The sequence below is a fragment of the Astatotilapia calliptera genome, chromosome 2 (genome assembly GCF_900246225.1).
Source record: "Astatotilapia calliptera chromosome 2, fAstCal1.2, whole genome shotgun sequence".
Taxonomy (NCBI): domain Eukaryota; kingdom Metazoa; phylum Chordata; class Actinopteri; order Cichliformes; family Cichlidae; genus Astatotilapia; species Astatotilapia calliptera.
The window spans coordinates 2,043,305-2,066,967 of NC_039303.1; the positions used below are offsets into that span (position 1 = coordinate 2,043,305).

The window sequence follows — 23,663 nt, forward strand, 5'->3', positions numbered from 1 at the left end:
ACCTGAAGTTCAGTTCTCCTGACACTCGGACCGGCGGCCGCCTCGGGGCTCTCCTCCTGCCTCCGATCTCCCTCATCCACCTGCTGGCCTCCACCACTTGCTGATGTTACTGAATCTGTGGAAGCTCTGTGGAGCCTGTCTAAATCCCAGTAACGATTAATGCGTTCCTGATTTTGGCATAATAACTAGTTACCGTGCTCGTTACCACAATAATAACGTAGTTATTAATGTAGTTAACTAGTCCCTACACTGGTAATAACACAGAAATGAATAAATAAGCAGAAAAGATTCAAATGAACAAGATGAGCCTACTGAGATTCTGTACAGCTGCTCTTTGTCAAAGGAAATGTTAATGAGTTTATTTCACTACAACTAAGGAGGCAAGCCCGACTCCTGAAATTCAACCCCCCATCATAATTCCCCCCTCCACCAAACTTTACACCTGGCACAGTGCAATCAGAGAAGTAACGCTCTGTTGGCAAAGTCCAGAGAACAGGCCTCCACTAGACGGCAGCATGCTTTACATCACAGCATCCAACACTTTGCATTGTGGTTGGTCATGTAGGGCTTGTATGCACACAATCTGCAGTTGAGAAAAGGTGATAATAATCAGTATATGTTATTGCAATACCGCATATCACAACATTTCTGAAGCTGCAAATGTGTCGTTTAGTGAGTGAAGTATGGTGAGAATGTCGTATCCTGGGGTCTGTGTTGATTTATACCTGTAGTGAGTTAAGACAGAGATGTGAACGTACTAACGAGTGAAGAAAACATGTTGAGGATGGAGGACAGTTAGTGAATCAGGAAATACAGAGGATTGATGAAGAGGAGGGCAGCTGTGAAGAGGATGAGTTGGTACCTGTGTAGTATGGACCAAATTGTTTGTCACAAGCTTAGAGAGTGAGAGGATGCCCGAGGAACGGATTTGTACGTATTTATTTCCAGGAACAAGGGTGATGTGCAGAGCTCAGATAGGATCGAGTTGTTGAAGCTGGGTTAAGAAGAGAGGAGACTCTCATTCTTTCTCGGCATGAAGCCCAACTGCTGGTTGCTGTGTTGATGGACACAGATGAAGTCAGCGTCCATAGACCGTGATGTTTGAAGACAATACTGAGATCTGTAGTGAGGCAGGAGGTAGATGAGAGAACGGAAAGTTGGCGGTCAGTGAAAACAAGACAGAATGTGTGTAAATGTGAGGCAGGTATAACAGTGACGTCATACAGTGCTTACGAGACGGCAGCGAGACCTGCGATGATGCATGGCTTTGAGATGGTGCACTAATAACAACCAGGATGGATGATTAGAAATGTATTCCTGTCATTGAGTAGTCTGAACTGTTGTTGTTCTCGGTCCTGACTTCATTTGTGCGAACAACAACAGGAGGGGTTAGTAAAGAAATGATTTGTGCTTCTCGTCCATCGAGAGTACAGGGAACAGAATCAAAAGTAAAAGAAAATCACTTTTGCTTCTGTCTTCAGGTCCTGTGTTTGTTGTTCTGCAGTTTGAACTACTGAAATAAAGTCACAAAGCACAGAAATGAATTCAGCTGAATGAGATAAGGAGCATCAAATGGTTTTCATGGTGCACTTAGTCCAGTTCCAGTCTGATAAACTGACAACAGCAATGAAAAGAAGCACGAGCACATGAACATGCAAACACAAACTGATTTATTCAGGTATATAAAACACAGGTAAAAGAAATATTTCTGAAAATAAGAGCATTTTGTTTTTAAATTAATTATCATTTCATTCATTTGACACATTTCAAACATATGTGAGCGAGAAGTTCTAACCAGTGTTGTCCCAGTGTGTTGCACCTGCTTCATGGTGCCCCTCATGTCTATTTATCAAAAATAAAATCATTATTTTTATGTATTTACATGATATTTCCTTCAAATGTTGCTACTAAATCAAAGTGTGTGTGTGTGTGTGTGTGTGTGTGTGTGTGTGTGTGTGTGTGTGTGTGTGTGTGTGTGTGTGTGTGTGTGTTCAGTGTTCAGAGTTGGACAGGCAGGGCAGCCTCCAGCGACGGGCACTGGTCTGAATCCTCAGGTCTAACCAGTCCTGCTGAGCTGCACCCAGCACCAGGCTGTGAGCACAAAGGAAACACTTCTTAACTGGGAGAAGTGTGCATCAGGCCCATTAATGTGTCAAAAAAATGATGAATTTCTGCACTACCTCCGTAGAGAGAATGGGAGAACTGTACCTTGGAGCGAGGTATGGCTCTGCGGGGGTCGATGGGTCTACTGGAGGGAGGTCGGTAGGCGTGCATGAGGAATCAGACTGAGGCAGGTCCTCGCCTTCCATGCACCTCAGGTTGGCTATACTGCTCCCCACAGCAGCATCAGTGCTGTCCCCGTTTCTGTCAGCCGGACCTGGAGAATTACAGCAGGCTCATCACCACTGCCTCTCATTGTATTTGTCACATGAATGGCAACCACACAGCCTGTGAATCCTAACAGAACATGTGCTTGGTTGATGAAGGACAACTTTCTCACAGCCCAACACGCCTCTGAAACGCCTGTGTACTGAAGGAACGAGGGAAATGAACTGTGACGTGTTGGCACATTTGAACGCTGCAGACTGACGTGACACTTACAGCAGCGAGAGAAAGGCTCCCAGGATCGAGACTGCACGTACGGTTTAGCCTGCGGCTGCTGAAGCAGGCACACCACTGCTGAGTCCACCTGCTGAAAAACCCTGCAGGCAGAGAGAGCACCGAGGAACTTCATCACTTATTATTTAGACTCTGCCAGCAAATATTAAAAAGTAACACTTTAATATTTTTTACTTGAACAGACCCAGGAGATAACCAAAAACAGTTGAAGTCACAATGTTTGAGGTGTACAACAAAGATGTGACTAAATACTGAAAATAGCAACATTTGTATGATTATCTTCTTGTGCACATCTGGTCCCAGCACTGCAGCTGCATTTGGAAAACTGAGTCCCACTCTGACATCACGTCAAAGTGACTTATATACAGGGTGGGCCATTCATATGGATACAGCGTAACAACATGGGAATGGTTGGTGATACTAAAGTCCTGTTTGTGGCACATTAGTATATGTGAGGGGCAAACTCCTCAAGATGGGCGGTGACCATGGTGGCCATGTAGAAGTCGGCCATCTTGGATACAACTTTTGTTTTTTTCAATAGGAAGAGGACCATGTGACACATCACACTTATTGGTAATGTCACAAGAACAACAATGGTGTGCTTGGTTTCAACGTAACTTTATTCTTTCATGAGTTATTTACAAGTTTCTGACCACTCATAAAATGTGTTCAATGTGCTGCCCATTGTGTTGGATTGTCAATGCAACCCTCTTCTCCCACTCTTCACACACTGATAGCAACACCGCAGGAGAAATGCCAGCACAGGCATCCAGTATCCGTAGTTTCAGGTGCTGCACATCTCGTATCTTCACATCATAGACAATTGCCTTCAGATGACCCCAAAGATAAAAGTCTAAGGGGGTCAGATCGGGAGACCTTGGGGGCCATTCAACTGGCCCACGACGACCAATCCACTTTCTTCCAGGAAACTGTTCATCTAGGAATGCTCGGACCTGCACCCATAATGTGGTGGTGCACCATCTTGCTGGAAAAAGTCAGGGAACGTGCCAGCTTCAGTGCACAAAGAGGGAAACACATCATCATGTAGCAGTTTCAAATATCCAGCAGCCTTGAGGTTTCCATTGATGAAGAATGGACCCACTATCGTTGTTCCCCATATACCACACCAAACCATCACTTTTGTTGTTCCAACAGTCTTGGAGGGATCCATCCAGTGTGGGTTAGTGTCAGACCAATAGCGCTGGTTTTGTTTGTTAACACCATTCACATAGAAGTTTGTCTCATCACTGAACAAAATCTTCTGCGTGAACTGAGGGTCCTGTTCCAGTTTTTGTTTTGCCCATTCTGCAAATTCTGTGCACCGACCTGGGTCATCCTCGCTGAGATGCTGCAGTAGCTGGAGTTTGTAAGGGTGCCATTTGTGAGTAGCTGATATCCGCCGAAGGGATGTTGGACTAATGCCACTCTCCAGTGACATGCGGCGAGTGCTACGCTGTGGGCTCTTGCTGAATGAAGCTAGGACAGCCACTGATGTTTCTTCATCAGTGACAGTTTTCTTGCGTCCACATTTTGGCAAATCCAACACTGAACCAGTTTCACGAGCAAGCAGTTTGCTGACTGCAGCATGGGAGATGGGTGGTCTCGTAGGGGGTCTTGCATTGAAATCTTCTGCAATGACCCGGTTACTGCGTTCACCAGATATCAACACGATTTCGATCCTCACGTGTTAACCTTCGACATGTCAATGGCTGTGAACAAAGAGAAACTTGTAAATAACTCATGAAAGAATAAAGTTACGTTGAAACCAAGCACACCATTGTTGTGACATTACCAATAAGTGTGATGTGTCACATGGTCCTCTTCCTATTGAAGAAACAAAAGTTGTATCCAAGATGGCCGACTTCTAAATGGCCACCATGGTCACCGCCCATCTTGAGGAGTTTGCCCCTCACATATACTAATGTGCCACAAACAGGACTTTAATATCACCAACCATTCCCATGTTATTACGCTGTATCCATATGAATGACCCACCCTGTAGAATCAGCCTCAGTGGAAGAGAACATGACGTCCGCAGTGCAAACAGCAGTGTGTTCATTTCCTTCTTAGCTGGCACAGTGGTGCAGAGGTCTGCACTGCCAAATAACAGAAAGAGTCTGAACCTGTCTGGAGTCTTTTTGGGTGGAGTTTGGATGCTTCCTCTGTGCCTGTTTCTTCCCACAGCCCCAAAAGCTGCATATTTACTGACTGTGTGATTCATTGGTGATTTAAAATTGCAGATGGAAAAATGTGACGTTCAGTGGTCAGTAAGACTAGAAAGATGACGGCTTCCACACTCTGAAGCTCACAGTAAAGCAGTGGTCTCAGATATGTGGAGTATGCACAGCTGCTAAGCTTTCATAAAGCACCTTGAGGCGACTGCTGTTGTGATTTGGTGCTATATAAATACAATTGAATTGAACACGTAGGCTCGTTTGGGCTGGTTTTGGATATTTGTTACTGGTTTGATTAGTTAACAATCAAGAGATTTACAGGGAGATGAAGATGACAATGAATAAGAGAAAAAGCCAGACGGTGATACCGGAGGCTGAGCAGCTGCTGGTGGAGCTCAGCTGACAGACCATACTGGTTGGACTGGATCATTTCTCTAATAGAGTCAAAGTCCTGCTTCAGCTGAAGAGCGCCCTGCACGCTAAAAACAGAGCAAAAGGACATTTGTCAACATCTGAAGATGGTCTGTGTTTATGTGACGTGAAGAGTCACACGCACATGTACCAAACTGCTGTTTTTAATGATGTCATCAGTTTGTTGGCTAACACCATCTGTGCTCTAAAACACACCTGAACTTGATCTTCTGTCTCAGGATGTGCTCCATCCATGCCTCCATGAACGCTGTCATTGTTATACTCAATGCTTGGACTCGTGCGTCGTCAGACAGAGGGGCCACGCCCTCTAACACTTGACCAATCACAGTTTGAGCTGCCAGAGATGCATATTCACTGGGACTGTTGGGAAAACCTTTGGAAACACAGCGTAAAATGAAAAAGGCCATTTAGAGAGAAAATGAAATACAAACTTTTAGCTTCTGTTGAACTGAGATGCTGCTGAAATATTACAGCAGCCATTTATTTTCAGTGTGGTTGGTGCGAATATAAAAGCATTCATAAGCAATGACACTAACTACACGCTGTAGCTGCTGCTTTGGCAGGACAGCGACCCAAAGCACAAACATGACAGCTGGTGTTCTGTTCATAATACATGGGTGGATCAGTCACTGTGGAAGGAACAGACTGGAAGTCCAACCTGCAGCTGTTAGTGACAAAACTTTGAGTGCAAAACATGACAAAGATCAGGAAGTGTTGGAGCTGGAGCAGTGAAGACAGACACACAGTGAGAACCTGCTGCACTCCAGCGGTGTGGCACAGGGTCACCTGCTCACACCTGAGTTTGTGGGTTGTTCTCTCACAGGAAAACTACATTCACTGTATTACAGTCACATAGTACTGAGTGTTACTCCTAATGAAAACATTTAAACACTTTAACAGTCATGAGTGTTTTCCTTTATTATTCAAACCAAAGTCTTCTCTGGCTTAGTCTGAATGATCAGCAGGGCTGATAGAAATATTATAATGATGATCATTTATTGTACTGTTGAAAGAACTCTCTAAAGCTTGTAAATTACAAATATTGAATTCCAAATTATTTGATTATTTATGTGCAATTACAAACTCGGTGTAACTATCTGTGTATAAACACAAAGCTGACACTGTGAGACTTCATCACAGGTGTGAGCATCACACGCAGATGTCTTTGTGCAAAGTAACTGAGGATAAAAACATGGAGCAGATTTTCCTGGCCTGGCTTTTTATAGCAGATAAGAAAATCAGATGTGAACCTGATGCTGCTGAAGTGAAGCAGAGCAAAGTTACAGAGGTTTGATTACAGACACAGCTGAGAGTTTGTTATTTGGCATCATTTGTAAAAGTTTACATTTGTTCGATGTTTAACAGCAGAAATGAGGCTTTGTTGTTGGAGTGTTGAGTGATGAAACCTGCAGCGTCAGAATCTGTGAGACGTCGACAGAATCAGCGACGGCGTGTCCGTGCCGTCGGGTGAACGATCCACGCTCTGTGTTTCTGTGCGGACTCTGTAACCTGCTCTCATTTGCTGTTTTAGCTGTTTGATGGTTGCTGAAATAATGTTGTGAGCTTCAACCTGAGATTCTGGCGTTTCTGACAAAAATACATTTATATTTAAAAATGGATTCAGGACTTAATGAATGGATATCACTTTATTGAAACTAAAATCGATTTTTAAACCCAACCCTGATGAGTTTAGCCGAATAAAAGTAACCCCTAAATAACTTCTTCGTTGAACAGTTACAGCGTGTTTAGTAATGTGTTGATGTTTGCTGCAGTTTTTATGTTCAGAATTCACAAAGCCTACAAAACCACTTCACTTTGTTTCACTTTGTAAGAGCCCATCAGACATCACTGGCTTCAAAGGCTGCTGTACTTAAACCATTCCTTAAAGATCCACACCTGAAAACCTAAACACCTGATCACCTGAAACAGAACACCTGATCACCAGAACACCTGAAACAGAACATCTGATCATCTGAACACCTGAACCAGAACACCTGATCACCAGAACACCTGATCACCTGAACACCTAAACACCAGAACACTTGATCACCTGAACCAGAACACCTAATCACCAGAACACCTGATCACCTGAACCAGAACACCTGATCAACTGAACCAGAACACCTGATCACCAGAACACCTGATCACCTGAACACCTAAACACCAGAACACTTGATCACCTGAACCAGAACACCTGATCACCAGATCACCTGAACACCTGATCACCAGATCACCTGAACACCTAAACACCAGAACACTTGATCACCTGAACACCTGATCACCTGAACACCTAAACACCAGAACACTTGATCACCTGAACCTGAACACCTAAACACCAGAACACTTGATCACCTGAACCAGAACACCTAAACACCAGAACACTTGATCACCTGAACCAGAACACCTAATCACCAGAACACCTGATCACCTGAACCAGAACACCTGATCACCAGAACACCTGATCACCTGAACACCTAAACACCAGAACACTTGATCACCTGAACCAGAACACCTGATCACCAGATCACCTGAACACCTAAACACCAGAACACCTGATCACCTGAAACAGAACACCTGATCACCAGAACACCTGATCACCTGAACACCTAAACACCAGAACACCTGATCAACTGAACCAGAACACCTGATCACCAGAATACCTGATCACCTGAACACCTAAACACCAGAACACCTGATCACCTGAAACAGAACACCTGATCACCAGAACACCTGATCACCTGAACACCTGATCACCTGAACACCTAAACACCAGAACACTTGATCACCTGAACCAGAACACCTAATCACCAGAACACCTGAACCAGAACACCTGATCACCAGAACACCTGATCAACTGAACCAGAACACCTGATCACCAGATCACCAGAACACCTGATCACCAGAACATCTGATCACCTGAACCAGAACACCTGATCACCAGAACACCTGATCAACTGAACCAGAACACCTGATCACCAGATCACCAGAACACCTGATCACCAGAACATCTGATCACCTGAACCAGAACACCTGATCACCAGAACACCTGATCACCAGAACCAGAACAGCTGATCACCAGATCACCAGAACACCTGATCACCAGAACACCTGATCACCTGAACCAGAACACCTAATCACCAGAACACCTGATCACCTAAACACCAGAACACCTGATCTACTGAACCAGAACGCCTGATCACCAGAACACCTGATCACCTGATCACCTGAAACAGAACACCTGTTCACCTGATCACCAGAACACCTGATCACCTGAACCAGAACACCTAATCACCAGAACACCTGATCACCTAAACACCAGAACACCTGATCACCTGAACCAGAACACCTGATCACCAGAACACCTGATCACCTAAACACCAGATCACCTGATCACCTGAAACAGAACACCTGTTCACCTGATCACCAGAACACCTGATCACCTGAACCAGAACACCTGATCACCAGATCACCTGATCACCAGAACACCTGATCACCAGATCACCTGAACCAGAACACCTGATCACCAGAACACCTGATCAACTGAACCAGAACACCTGATCACCAGATCACCAGAACACCTGATCACCAGAACATCTGATCACCTGAACCAGAACACCTGATCACCAGAACACCTGATCACCAGAACACCTGAACCAGAACACCTGATCACCAGAACCAGAACACCTGATCACCAGATCACCAGAACACCTGATCACCAGAACCAGAACAGCTGATCACCAGATCACCAGAACACCTGATCACCAGAACACCTGATCACCTGAACCAGAACACCTAATCACCAGAACACCTGATCACCTAAACACCAGAACACCTGATCTACTGAACCAGAACACCTGATCACCAGAACACCTGATCACCTGAACACCTAAACACCAGATCACCTGAAACAGAACACCTGTTCACCTGATCACCAGAACACCTGATCACCTGAACCAGAACACCTAATCACCAGAACACCTGATCACCTAAACACCAGAACACCTGATCACCTGAACCAGAACACCTGATCACCAGAACACCTGATCACCTGAAAACCTAAACACCAGATCACCTGATCACCTGAAACAGAACACCTGTTCACCTGATCACCAGAACACCTGATCACCTGAACCAGAACACCTGATCACCAGATCACCAGATCACCTGATCACCAGAACACCTGATCACCTGAACCAGAACACCTGATCACAGATCACCAGATCACCTGATCACCAGAACACCTGATCACCAGATCACCTGAACCAGAACACCTGATCACCAGAACCAGAACACCAGATCACCTGAACCAGAACACCTGATCACCAGAACACCTGATCACCAGAACCAGAACAGCTGATCACCAGATCACCAGAACACCTGATCACCAGAACACCTGATCACCTGAACCAGAACACCTAATCACCAGAACACCTGATCACCTAAACACCAGAACACCTGATCTACTGAACCAGAACGCCTGATCACCAGAACACCTGATCACCTGATCACCTGAAACAGAACACCTGTTCACCTGATCACCAGAACACCTGATCACCTGAACCAGAACACCTAATCACCAGAACACCTGATCACCTAAACACCAGAACACCTGATCACCAGAACACCTGATCACCTAAACACCAGATCACCTGATCACCTGAAACAGAACACCTGTTCACCTGATCACCAGAACACCTGATCACCTGAACCAGAACACCTGATCACCAGATCACCTGATCACCAGAACACCTGATCACCAGATCACCTGAACCAGAACACCTGATCACCAGAACACCTGATCAACTGAACCAGAACACCTGATCACCAGATCACCAGAACACCTGATCACCAGAACACCTGATCACCAGAACATCTGATCACCTGAACCAGAACACCTGATCACCAGAACACCTGATCACCAGAACACCTGAACCAGAACACCTGAACCAGAACACCTGATCACCAGATCACCAGAACACCTGATCACCAGATCACCAGAACACCTGATCACCAGAACACCTGATCACCTGAACCAGAACACCTAATCACCAGAACACCTGATCACCTAAACACCAGAACACCTGATCTACTGAACCAGAACACCTGATCACCAGAACACCTGATCACCTGAACACCTAAACACCAGATCACCTGAAACAGAACACCTGTTCACCTGATCACCAGAACACCTGATCACCTGAACCAGAACACCTAATCACCAGAACACCTGATCACCAGAACACCTGATCACCTGAACCAGAACACCTAATCACCAGAACACCTGATCACCTAAACACCAGAACACCTGATCACCTGAACCAGAACACCTGATCACCAGAACACCTGATCACCTGAAAACCTAAACACCAGATCACCTGATCACCTGAAACAGAACACCTGTTCACCTGATCACCAGAACACCTGATCACCTGAACCAGAACACCTGATCACCAGATCACCAGATCACCTGATCACCAGAACACCTGATCACCTGAACCAGAACACCTGATCACAGATCACCAGATCACCTGATCACCAGAACACCTGATCACCAGATCACCTGAACCAGAACACCTGATCACCAGAACCAGAACACCAGATCACCTGAACCAGAACACCTGATCACCAGAACACCTGATCAACTGAACCAGAACTCCTGATCACCTGAACCAGAACACCTGATCACCAGATCACCAGAGCACCTGATCACCAGAACACCTGATCACCTGAACCAGAACACCTGATCACCAGAACACCTGATCAACTGAACCAGAAAACCTGATCACCTGAACCAGAACACCTGATCACCAGAACACCTGATCACCAGATCAACTGAACCAGAACACCTGATCACCAGAGCACCTGATCACCAGAACATCTGATCACCTGAACCAGAACACCTGATCACCTGAACCAGAACACCTGATCACCAGAACACCTGATCAACTGAACCAGAACTCCTGATCACCTGAACCAGAACACCTGATCACCAGAACCAGAACAGCTGATCACCAGAACACCTGATCACCTGAACCAGAACACCTGATCACCAGAACACTGGATCAACTGAACCAGAACTCCTGATCACCTGAACCAGAACACCTGATCACCAGAACCAGAACACCTGATCACCAGAACACCTGATCACCTGAACCAGAACACCTGATCACCAGAACCAGAACACCAGATCACCTGAACCAGAACACCTGATCACCAGAACACCTGATCAACTGAACCAGAACTCCTGATCACCTGAACCAGAACACCTGATCACCAGATCACCAGAGCACCTGATCACCAGAACACCTGATCACCTGAACACCAGAACACCTGATCACCAGAACACCTGATCACCAGAACACCTGATCACCAGATCAACTGAACCAGAACACCTGATCACCAGATCACCAGAGCACCTGATCACCAGAACACCTGATCACCTGAACCAGAACACCTGATCACCTGAACCAGAACACCTGATCACCAGAACACCAGAACAGCTGATCACCAGAACACCTGATCACCTGAACCAGAACACCTAATCACCAGAACGCCTGATCACCTAAACACCAGAACACCTGATCACCAGAACACCTGATCACCAGATCAACTGAACCAGAACACCTGATCACCAGATCACCAGAGCACCTGATCACCAGAACACCTGATCACCTGAACCAGAACACCTGATCACCTGAACCAGAACACCTGATCACCAGAACACCAGAACAGCTGATCACCAGAACACCTGATCACCTGAACCAGAACACCTGATCACCAGAACACCTGATCACCTGAACACCTAAACACCAGATCACCTGAAACAGAACACCTGTTCACCTGATCACCAGAACACCTGATCACCAGAACACCTGATCACCTGAAACAGAACACCTGTTCACCTGATCACCAGAACACCTGATCACCTGAACCAGAACACCTAGTTCTAGTAAAGCGCTATATAAATACAGGCCGCTATATAAATACAGGTCATTTACCATTTACCATTTACCTGATCACCTGAAACAGAACACCTAGTTCTAGTAAAGCGCTATATAAATACAGGCCGCTATATAAATACAGGCCATTTACCATTTACCATTTACCTGATCACCAGAACACCAGATCACCTGATCACCTGAAACAGAACACCTGATCACCAGAACACCTGATCACCAGAACACCTGATCACCAGAACCAGAACACCTGATCACCAGAACACCTGATCACCAGATCACCTGAAACAGAACACCTGATCACCTGATCACCAGAACACCTGATCACCAGAACCAGAACACCTGATCACCTGAAACAGAACACCTGATCACCTGATCAATGTGGTCTTTATTCAGATCTGTTCATAACTTGCCTGTCTTTTAGTTTGTGCTTTGTCCTCTCGGTCTCTGTAAGTTTTCCACTACTCTGAAACTCCTCTTCCTCTACTGACCGGTATATTATTTATATAGTATATAGTTGTTCTCCACACTTCTCTGTCAGCTTTCCTCTCACCCAAACCTTACAGCCACCTTTTAAGACTCTGGTTCTGGTTTTCTGGTTTCCCGTGAAAGGGAGTTATTATTCACACGGTCACTAAGTGCTCAGAGGAGTTTCTTACCTTACAACATAAATCTACATAAAACACTGAGGTAAACTGAAGTCATACACTCAGATACGAGTACCTGTCCTGTGGCTGGGCTTCCAGTGTACAGCAGGAGGCATGGTGTGTTCAAAGATCTCTCCTGACCTCTGCTTGCAGTCACTGGAGAATGTCCTCAGCATCACAGAAGAGAAGGTCTGACGGACAGTGAAGACACCAACATTACCGGTTAGATGTGGTTAGGGAATCATGTGTGGCTCTGTATAGTCCTGGTATATGATCCTCAGCAACACTAAACACACAGTCCACCCGTCTGCACAGCAGCAGTGAAGCTTTCTGACGTGGCTGTGAGAAGAAAGCAGACAGCTCACCTGCAGAGCAGACCGAGCACGCTCCAGCGTTTCCAGCTGCTGCTGCAGGAGGAGCTGGCTGTGGGTGTGTAGAGCAGACTGCTGGTCACTGTGTGAATTCATCACTAGTGATTTGGTCTGATGCACCATCGCCTCGAATGACTCCCTCATCACCTGCAGACACAAAAAACACATTTAAACTGACACTGAGCTTAAAGATGAACTGTGTCCAAACGTTTTGGCACCACTGCTCAAACTCATTTTGTTTTTTTATTCGAAACGTATGAAATCCTTAATACATGAATATGAAGCAAAGTGAAATAAATGAAACGAACTTTGGGCCAAAAATAAGTACAGCACCAAAGACAGCCATTAGAAGCTCACAGTACATCATGCTTTGCATTGTTTTTACTCCAGTGTTAGTACAAAGTGGTGTGACTATGATCAGAGTTCACTGCATCGTGTTTATGAAACAGCCTTTGCACTTATATCAGTCTCTGATCACCCAGCTCTACAGAACACCTGTTCTGGTTGTAATATATGAGTAACCTACTGTGAGGTCCCCCTGTGTAATAAGCAGGAACTTATTGAGACTCCAGGAGGAGAGGAACTGGTGTGCCTTGGACATCACCCATACAGTAGGCAGCTGCACAGAGGCCAGCACCAAACCAACAGTCTGCCTCTGCAGAGTACAGGGGAAGAGGCTGAAGGGACCTGTGGAGGGGAGACAGACACAACGGGCATCAAGTCAATTTTATTATTATTATTATTTTATGTAGAAACTGTTTTTAAAAAAGAAAAATCAGGCAAAGACTCTGCAATATTAAAGAGAGACAACCACTGATCAAAGCCCACTGACCCATTGATCAGTGGTTGTTGATCAGTGGTCATGAGAATTTGCATAATTATGATGAAGGAACTGAGCTCCCAGCCCATTGTTCCCTCAGTGGGCTGGTTTCAGTCATTATGCAGATGTACTGTTTATAAGTTTGAAACCTGCAGTCAGCTGAGACTGAAGACGTCACCTGGATGTGACGAAACGTTTCTCCCACTAAACACTACGTCCAGATGAAGATATGAGTTGATGTCATTTCCACTGGGTTTGGTTAGAGTGCTGCTGGTGGAACGTTTACCTGAGGCTCTGCTGTGTGACTGACGGCAGCGCAGAGAAGACAGGAGGGGTGGCAGCAGCAGAAGGAAACGCCCCATTGTTGCTGACGTTGTCACATTTTCATCTTTTTCAGATGATGTCACCACAAACGAGCTTCTTTGATTTATCAAACATTTATCTGTCAGGGTTGAACCTAAAGTTCGGCACAATTCTGAGGAGAGACGACGAAGCAGAAGCACAGCAGGGGACAGCGATTCAGCTCAAAGTCAGTCTGCAGATAATGTTATTCTTTTTTACAGACGAGCGATGTCCGATGTTATTTATTGTTGCTGAGGAATTTAAAAAAAAACACCATAATGTACTTTATATTAGAGCTGGGCGATAGAACGATAACGATATGTATCGCGAAATAACTTTTTCTCGATAGAAAAATTTAATTATTGCGATAGACCTCACCGCGCTCGTCCTCTTAAAAAAAGAAAAAAAGAACAGCCAATCCAAATTAAGTAGTGCAGAGCCGAACCAATCACAGCCGCAGCGTCACGTCAAGCCGCACATGTGTGTTTGTTTGGGAAGCAGCCAGCCGCCGTGCCGCCCGGGTAATGGAGGAAAGGAGTGTGCCGACTAGAGAAAAATCAACCGAGAGCGTGACCGAAGAGAAAACAGATGATGGTTCCAACGCTGGAGAGATTGTCGAACGGAAGAGCCACAGAAGCTCTGTAGTGGGAAGGTATTTCAGCTATTTCAAGTCTGACAAAAAACAGAGTAGCTGCACTGTAAATGTGCCGAAATACAATAAAGCGGTGCAGCTCAGTCTCTGACTGGAAGCGCTGATTCGTCATTCGGCTTTTGTCAGACTAAAGTAACTGTTACAACTGTTTGAAAAGCTAAGCTATACAACAAGGAGAGATTGAGAATTTCCTTTTAGTTCTCAGTTTATTTGATATTGACAAAAGTTAGTCAGTTTTGTCTGTTCTTCTGTAAAACAAACTAAGATTTATTTTTAGAATTAATATTTTGTTTCTAAGTGGAATTGACAGTTTAGTCTGTTTCGTTTGTTCTATTTTGAAACTTAAACGCTTTAGCGGCTGCCTTTTGTGTAGTTTGCAATATTTGCCTTTATTTATCTGAAAAAGTCTCGTGTTCCTTAAGTACATCTACCCTGTTGAACTTATTATGGGAAATAAATATTTAAATCAAAACAAGCTGCTGATTATTTCACATTTTACTTGTGAGCAACGGCACATTTAAATCTTACAAATATAGTTATTTGGCTGATATCGTGATAGATATCGTTATCGCCTGAAATGAAAAAAACATATCGTGATATGAAAAAATCTCATATCGCCCAGCTCTACTTTATATTTATCAACTGTTGGAAATTCTGCTGCTGTTAAAAATGAAGTAAAACATGATTTTAAAAATAACTTAGTGTGTCTGGTCAATCAAATATGAAATCAAAGCTAATGACATCACACCGTGTCTAAAACAAAAATGACATATATGTAAAAACATGTAATATGTAAGGTCAGAGCAGCAGACCGGTCAGTGTGTGAGTCTAAGCGCACTAACCATAGTCCCACTGAGCATGTGCAGTAACCAGTAACACACACAGACTCAGGTCCTCCAGCATGACTTCACTCTCCTTTGGAACTTGACCTACAACACACAACAAGGAGTGTCACACACACAACACAATTTCATATGCTCGGTTTTCTCCTTTCAAAGAGTTTTGCAGTCGAGCTGCTCTCGGAGGTTTTGCTGTTAACCTGAGTGCTGAGAAGCTCCCCCCAGCTCCTTCTGACAGCACAAGCTGTGATCATTACTGATGAGAGGCTGCGGGATAAAAACACTTTGAAATTAGACGATTCTTTTTTGTGCACACTGCCTCCCCCATCCATCAGGTCCAAATGTGTGCCAGAAGCAAACACAACGATCAGGCACTCAGATTGTGCAGATCATCATTGAGTCTCAGAGTATCTGAGAGCCTTTCCCCGGAGTTTCATAAATATTTAACATAACTGAGAGACCTTCTGTATACTGACTCTAAGTTTAGGCAAAGCTCCAGTCAGCTCAGCGTTTCCCACTCTGCCCCCACTTTCATGTGAATGTGCTCATAGATTAATGTGACCAATCACAAACGTGGATAAGACAACAGAAACGTGTCCATTCCAAAGGAAGAGAAAATATGAAGCGGTTACACACAACGCAGACACAAAACAGCTGCTGTAGACAAAGCAGCAAAGTAAACGTAACAAGGAAAGCAGTGTACAACATTACAGCACTACACGCTCAGCCTGGACTCTACTTTACGTATACATGTCTGCTATCATCAGACGGTGGGCACAGTGGCTGCTGAGGCCACGTTCTTACCAGCGTCTGAAGCCTGACACAGCCGGTGGATGACCTGGAAACCCCTGTGGTGCTCCTGGAGGTTGAGGCTTCCTGCAGTGTGTCCTGCTACAGGGACTTGTAGTTGCAGCCACAGGGCTCTGCTGCAGAAAGCCCTCAGCAGGGTATGATACTGTTCAAGCAGATCAGCAAAGACCAGAGACTCACCCAGGTCTAACCACTGGACTGAGTGAGACCAGCAAACAAGGTCCGGCTCCAGTGTCTTTGTGTCTGCTTCAAACATCTCCTCCTTCTCTGATCTGAAAGATACAAATCACCTCTTAATGTTTAACCATCCTTTGATAGAAACACTGTAGTAGCGTAGGAACATGCACTCGTTTCCATGAATCCTACACCACCTGAAGGTGTTGGTTTCATGCCTGAATGATCATCTCTTCAGAAACAGACCGTGTTTCTTGGCCCGAGTCTGCATTTTTAATGCGTCGCTTTCAAGACAGTACGAGTCGGAATGAATGCATGATATTATCAGATAGTTTAATAGTTTAATTATTTATATAGCACATTTAATTACAACAGATAGACTGTGTGCGACTGTCCTCCACCTGCAGTTGTCCAGCTTACTATAATCATTAGTTTGGGAATGCCCAACAGGGACAACATAAGAACTGGGAAGAACAAAAAAACAACTTCTGTCAGGAGAAAACTGCTTTCAGTCTTTGTTTCATGGTTTACTTTGTCAATCTTACTTCAAAGAGAATTGTGCAAATTCATGCATGTGGCAAAACAGCACTAACTTCATCATTGCATGAACTTCAAGATATTCCCCGAATGAATCAAGATCGATCAGGATATAACAGCATATTTCTGACTAACAAGGCAGTTCATTCCATTTCTATTAACACTTTCTTTAAAATAACACATTCTGGGGCCGACTTGAAGGATGTGGCAGAAATTAGACCTGAGTGTAAATGTGACACTGGAACCTGTAGAGTGATATTTAGAATCCCCATAAATCCAGATCATGTTTTCATTGTTGTTCATTTTATGAAAAATTTAAACTAATTAAAGTTGAACCTTATTGAGCTTGAAGAAGACGTCGGAGGAACAAAGTAACTTGCTATTTAGAACCTGCCATGAATCATTAATACAAACAGGCGGTAAGAAACGTCGTTTTAAGTAGTTTATGTAGCATTATTACTACTTTGATCTTTAGATCCATTTATTGACCTTGACGAAGAGGTCAGAGATCAAATGTGACATCTTCATACAGCACTTTCTATATGTTTACAATAAACACCACACTTGTACGAGTCACAGTCATAGTCTGCTTCTAAGAATACAGTAGAGGTCTGGCCCAGCATGTAAGGCAGATATGAATGGACTCAACATCCCTACAAAGAATGACGCGGACGCAGAAACACTACCAGTAACATTGGTAGGTGGTAACAATGGTGTGACCATACCTGCTGGTGGGATCTGGCACAGTTATTTCCAGTTCGGCCCATTCCTGTTGAATTCTCTCCACATTTTGGTCTTTGTTCAGTTTCGAGCTCTCTCTGTCTAATTCCACTGGATCGGGTGTATTTGGTACTCGAGCGCTCAAGATCGTTGAGTCAACCTTCCCATTTACCACGTCCGTTGCTGGGGTTTGAAGCGGCTGTTCGTTGAGTCTTTCTGGTGTGGGTGTATGTGAAACCAGCGGAGCCAGCAGATCACTGGACGAAACAAACACCTGAAAAAGCAGCTCTGCTGAGGAACGCTGAAGTTGGAAAATCCTTGACGGTGGCACGCCTCGGAGACGTTGGGAGCTCATTAACAAAGGTGAAGCTGTCTGCAGAAGCGCGCCGCTTTCTAAACGTGTCGGATCAGGTTGAACCAAGTCCAACGCTTCTACGCCGCTCTGAGTAAAAGCAGAATGGGACGTGCGTTTTTGACACCGGTTACTTTGTTCTCTTTTAGAGTTCTCCTCTTTATGTTCTGTATCTGCGGGATTGGCTGAAACAGAGGGACGATTTTCCACGACTGGCTTGTTCAAATGGACATCAGGCGTGTAAACAGGAAGTGTTGTATTTTTATTTTGACAAGACATCTGGGGGGTGGGACGACTTATGGAGAAAAGAGGAGAGGAAATTAGATATGTATAATGTAGCTGCTCCCAGGTCCACTCAGATCTCAATGTGGAAATCCCACAGCTGAGACTTGTGGGGTTTTGAGCACACGTGCAAGTCTCATGGTTGCTGTGGATCTGACAGAAGTAACAGGGCGGCTCTGAAGCCCAGTAGTGCAGCTGCTTGGCTGCCATTTCTGCATGATAGCTTGCTAAAATCATCATTAACTCTTTGACTGAGAAAGGAGAAGGGCGATGGCTTTTGATCCTTGGAAGACTGGAATCCAATGTGGAAAAATGTGCCTGCTGCATTACTGCAGTCTTTAGCTTGGAGGCGCTGTGCTGACCTCTCTGCTCATCAACAACCTGGTTGTAATGATAAGTCCCTGTTAAAATATCCTCCAAGACTTCTTTTGGTACAGAGTCTAAGTCAGTCTGGAATACAGAAGACAGGATCGCTTGGACATAGTGCTCCATCAAAACCAGAGCCTGCAGACCAAGTAAGTCCAGAGATTCCTTGATCTTTAGCAGTAGCCTGGTATGTTGACCAGCAGCACGTCTCAAGAAGTGGTCAGACTGGACTTTGGAAAACAGGCAAGACCAGTGATTGAGATGAACCCTGAGTTCTTGACTCAGTGAACCCAGATCGAGCCTGCATGAAGTTGACGGGGTCTGGAAAAGAGAGCAGAATGACTGTGACTGTGTGAACAGGCACTGGTGGCGATACAGAAATCTAAAACTCTTTGACAAAGAGGTCAAATGTTGGACGTTACAGAAGCATTCCTGCAACCATTTTTAACAATTATCCAACTACAGGTTGTGGCGGACGTCTGTGATCTGTTACACAGACTCTTCATTACATCGCCCAGTGAAGGTGCATGTGAAGACGCAAACGTTCAGCACAACTGGACAGTTCCCTCTGGTAGCCTCTGGCACAGTGTGATGTACGTGACTATATGACACAGTGCTCAGTAAGCTTTAGATCACACAGTGCTGAGCGCTCGGCCTCACCTGCTGAGGTGCAAGGTGTTGCCGATGATGTTCCAACAGTCTGCTCACACTGGATATGTAAACCGCTGCTAGCCGAGCCCTCCTCGTGTACTCGTGTATAAAAATCAGCAGGGATCGCTGCTCCAGGAGTCTCCACTGAGCTCTGTATTTACCCTGCAGGGAGGATGAGGAGGGCAGGAGAAGAACCCCAGCTTCATCTGGCATTCCTTTAAAACAGGCCTGATTAGACGGGGGAGGAGGTGGGAGAGAGGAGAGGAGATTATGAACTCAGTTATAACAAGATCGATGTTTGTTCAATATTATGACCTCATCCCAAAAATGGCAATTAAAGAGTCAGAATGCTGAGGATGTAATCTTTGAAGAGATTAAGCTACGAGAGCTTTCATTCACTCATGTTCTCCTCACACCCATCACAATCCAGTTACACTGCAAACTGTATAAATTCACCTGAGACAGCCGTGCGCTGCCCACCAGCTGCCACTGAGGCGCCACAGAAAGAAGCGCTTGCTGCAGACGCAGCAGGCGCTCGGAGGAGCGGGACACCAGGTTGTGAGCCACTACAAAGTTCTTCTCTTCCTGATCCTGACCGTGACCCCAGAATAACCACTTCAGACTGGGGTTAAAGCTGCTCCTGATTAACACCTCAGCTTGCTGCAAGGAACGAGACATGAACATCTGTAATCAGCAACCCGAACAGGATGATGCAGAGGCCAGTGTGAAGTGGCTTAACCTAAACAGTCCTCAGTAAAGGGTCAGGACAGGCAAAAGCAGTCCGAGGAAAACCTTTGAAAAACTACAAGGTCTCACTCCAAATATAAAGAAATCAGGGCTGGGTTGAGGTCAAGACTGAAATGGGAGGAGCTATGTTCACATGGACAGTGGAGGATTAATGTTTATTGATCAGTCAGCTTAGTAGAAATTGTGCCGTAGTATCGGGCAGAAAAACAACATGTTGTGCTGCATATATAAATCATACCATTTGCACTCAGATCCTCTGTTTAGCAAACAGGAAGTGAAACTGCTCTGAAAGAAACAACAACAATGAATGATCAGTCGTAGCTCATCCTGCTCAAAATCCCTCACATTTCATTGGTTCATGTAATATGTTCAAGGTACAGTAATACATATATAAAATATATACATATTACTGCAAAGCTGTAACGTTGCCTTGTCATCTTGAACACAGAGGCGAGGTGTCACTGTTAGGCCTAATCATGTTTTATGTATGTGGCCACGTACATATAATAATTATAGGTGACTGCACACCCACTGCTGAGTTTATAAGTTGGCTCATTGCAAAGAAATAAACAATCGAATTCATTTCATAAACCAACAAAAATGAAAAACATGTTACATAAAAGTTCTAAATGAACTTTTCATGTCATTGAGTGAAATAAGTATTTGATCCCCGAGCAAACGATGACTCAGTATTTGGTGGAGAACAGCACAGCGGTCAGACGTTCCAGGCTTGCTCACATCTCAGCAGCACTGTTGGCCTTCTCCTCTCCAGCTCCAGCTCGCTCCACAGATAGGACTGAGGTCTGGAGACACCCCACGTCTCCATTAAGGTTCCAGACCAAAATGTTGGCAGCATTCAATGACTGAATATCAGATGTAATCAGATTACAAATCAGTCTACAGGTTAGCTCTAAAATGTCACTTTACGATACATTTAGTTTAGTTTTCGTGCATTAAAACCATTTTAGCCTCATGTTCACTGAGATGTTTCCACTATGTCCAGATCCTCACTGTGACCAACGAATGATGAGTGTGTGTAAAACCCTCTGCAGAGACGTTTGATGTGATTCTGCATCACAGAGTCGGCTTAATGCTGAGCTGACATTAAATGCTGCTGTAAAAGTGCTCATATTAAGAGCACAGAATAGCAAACTTGCAACTTCCTGACATTTCAGTGTTTGTAGAAATCAAAACTTCTGCAATGAATTGGCTCTCTGACACTTTACGAATGAGGAAATTAGTTGATCATTTTATTGCTCAGTGTGGTCTCAGTGATCCTGTTTATCTGACTGCACAGTAAAGCTGTAAAAGTCTAAACTGGAACATTAGAGGTTACCGTGCCGCTGTCTAATAATGCAGACACGGGGAATCAGCAGAGCGAGCTGAAACTCATTTTAAACAGGGCTCTTTGTGCATGCTTGTTGTAACTGCAGCTGTGTGAAGCAGGTTGGAATCAATTACAAAAGCATTTATACATTTGTTGCTTACATTCTAGGGTTGTATTAATCGATATTAAACTTAAAATTAAACTTAAATACTCATTTGCAACAGTGTGGATACAAACAGAGCTGTCTCTGCCTCAAACAGACGAGCTTACAGCTCCACCCCTCACTAACAGCTGACGTTCATTCTCATTTCAGCTGCATTAAAGTACTGAACAGTTCTCAGAAATGCTAACGCACGCTAACATTAGCCATTTCATTATTAGCAGTTATCCAGCAGCCACATTAGCCATGTGTTATCATTAATGTGGCGACTAATGAGGAAATGCTGAGTGGATTACAGGCACACAGCTGTGCAGACCAGTGGGGGAAACCACAGCTAAACTGGGCAGAGAGGCCACAGTGTGGAGAATTAATCCAAGCCGACAGTGGACCGGTTCAAACTCTCACAGTGAGCCTTCTGTTTTGTTTTTGAATGGTCTTTATTTTAGCAGAACTAATGCCACACAGTACACGAAGCTCATCTTTCCCATAATGCTCTTTGTGCGCTCTGTTATTTGTTTGTGCCCTTGGTTTATTAGTAGCTTCTAAAATATGTTTTATCTTCACAATCTGTAATGCGAGTCTATCCATCCATTCTCTTCACTTATCCTCCTCAGGGTCGTGGGCTGGAGCCTATCACAGCACATCTTGGCCAGGTCACCAATCATGAGTGTGTTTGTGTGTGTGCAGGCATGTATGTGTATTACCGATCAGGCCTCGCTCTACATCAGCATCTTTCAGTATCTCTGGGATGTTGTGATCCATAGTAGACAAAGCTGTGGAAGGACGAAGCACAAACATGAATTCAAGGCACAGAAAGGGGCCTGTTTATTTCAGAATTCACTCTCCAGCATTTCTGTTGTCACAGAATGTCTATATTCCAAATCATCTGTCAGTGATGTGAATATGAAGAAAAGGTATGAACTCCACAATCATTTTATGAACAGCTGACATCTAAAAAGGCTGCCTGCTATACTCTGTCAGCAATGCCAAGTGTGTATCACACTGTGGTTCAGCCACACTGCTCTCTGCTGTGTCTACACGACAGACTCTGTGACAGTGCTCGCCTGTTTGCTTCAGTGGGGACAGTCTGTGAACTTTCTGACAGATCTTCAACAATAATGTAAACACCACCCAACAACAGGAGCTACATGTTCCAACTTCACTTGTCCTTTTTTAAGATGACGGTGTAAAAGCTCAGTGTATCCATGAGTCTGTGCTCTTCTTCTGGACATGGAAAACATGCTAATATCTTCCTGTGTCCAACATCGGCAATGATCTAATGGAGTCACCACAGTCAGCTCAACAAAGGCTAGTTAGGGCCAGCAGATGTGTTATTTCCAGCCATCGTACACTTACTTATCAAAACTGTGTTTCTGCGTCCATCTTTGGGGCATCTCGGCTCAACAGAAGAACTTCTCTGGGGAGTACCGACTGGCTTTTTCCCCGCAGAAGAAGAAACGCTGTTAGCTTCATGTTAGCGTTGACACAGCGCTGCTATCCGCACTTGACTGTGGCTAACGTTTCGCCTCACTGGAAGAGCCAGCCAACGATCTTATTATTGACTTACGCCTTTCCTAAAGACGCTCCCGTTAATCCACGAAGGAAGCGTTTAAAATAGCATCTAAATGGCAGAAGCCTGGGAAAACAGGATGTAGCTGCAGCCAATCAGGAGAAAGCGTCGCCAG

The 23,663-nt window shown here is 44.7% G+C and overlaps 1 protein-coding gene and 1 long non-coding RNA gene across 3 annotated transcripts; both read right to left on the reverse strand.

Moving 5' to 3' along the window:
* Positions 1-1,649: 1,649 nt before the first annotated feature.
* LOC113030353 (uncharacterized) lies at positions 1,650-23,654 on the reverse strand. Of its 2 annotated transcripts, XM_026181744.1 has the most exons (17): positions 23,335-23,654; positions 22,683-22,751; positions 20,730-20,776; positions 20,201-20,404; positions 19,754-19,972; positions 18,099-19,414; positions 16,657-16,934; positions 15,856-15,942; positions 14,306-14,494; positions 13,726-13,886; positions 13,194-13,346; positions 12,905-13,019; positions 5,421-5,598; positions 5,162-5,272; positions 2,602-2,702; positions 2,209-2,377; positions 1,650-2,091 (listed from the first exon to the last, which is right to left on the reverse strand). In XM_026181744.1, exons 3-17 carry the CDS (start codon positions 20,730-20,732, stop codon positions 1,992-1,994), a joined length of 3,384 nt encoding a protein of 1,127 aa, XP_026037529.1. In that variant the 5' UTR covers positions 20,733-20,776; positions 22,683-22,751; positions 23,335-23,654; the 3' UTR covers positions 1,650-1,991. The 2 variants fall into 2 exon arrangements, with proteins under 2 accessions (XP_026037529.1, XP_026037539.1); XM_026181754.1 differs by lacking the exon at positions 1,650-2,091 and having other exon boundaries at positions 2,251-2,377; positions 2,602-2,728.
* Positions 7,327-8,062, reverse strand: LOC113030363 (uncharacterized). Its single transcript, XR_003273578.1, has 3 exons — positions 8,026-8,062; positions 7,682-7,737; positions 7,327-7,545 (listed from the first exon to the last, which is right to left on the reverse strand). It is a non-coding gene; the product is annotated as an uncharacterized LOC113030363 (long non-coding RNA).
* Positions 23,655-23,663: the final 9 nt, after the last annotated feature.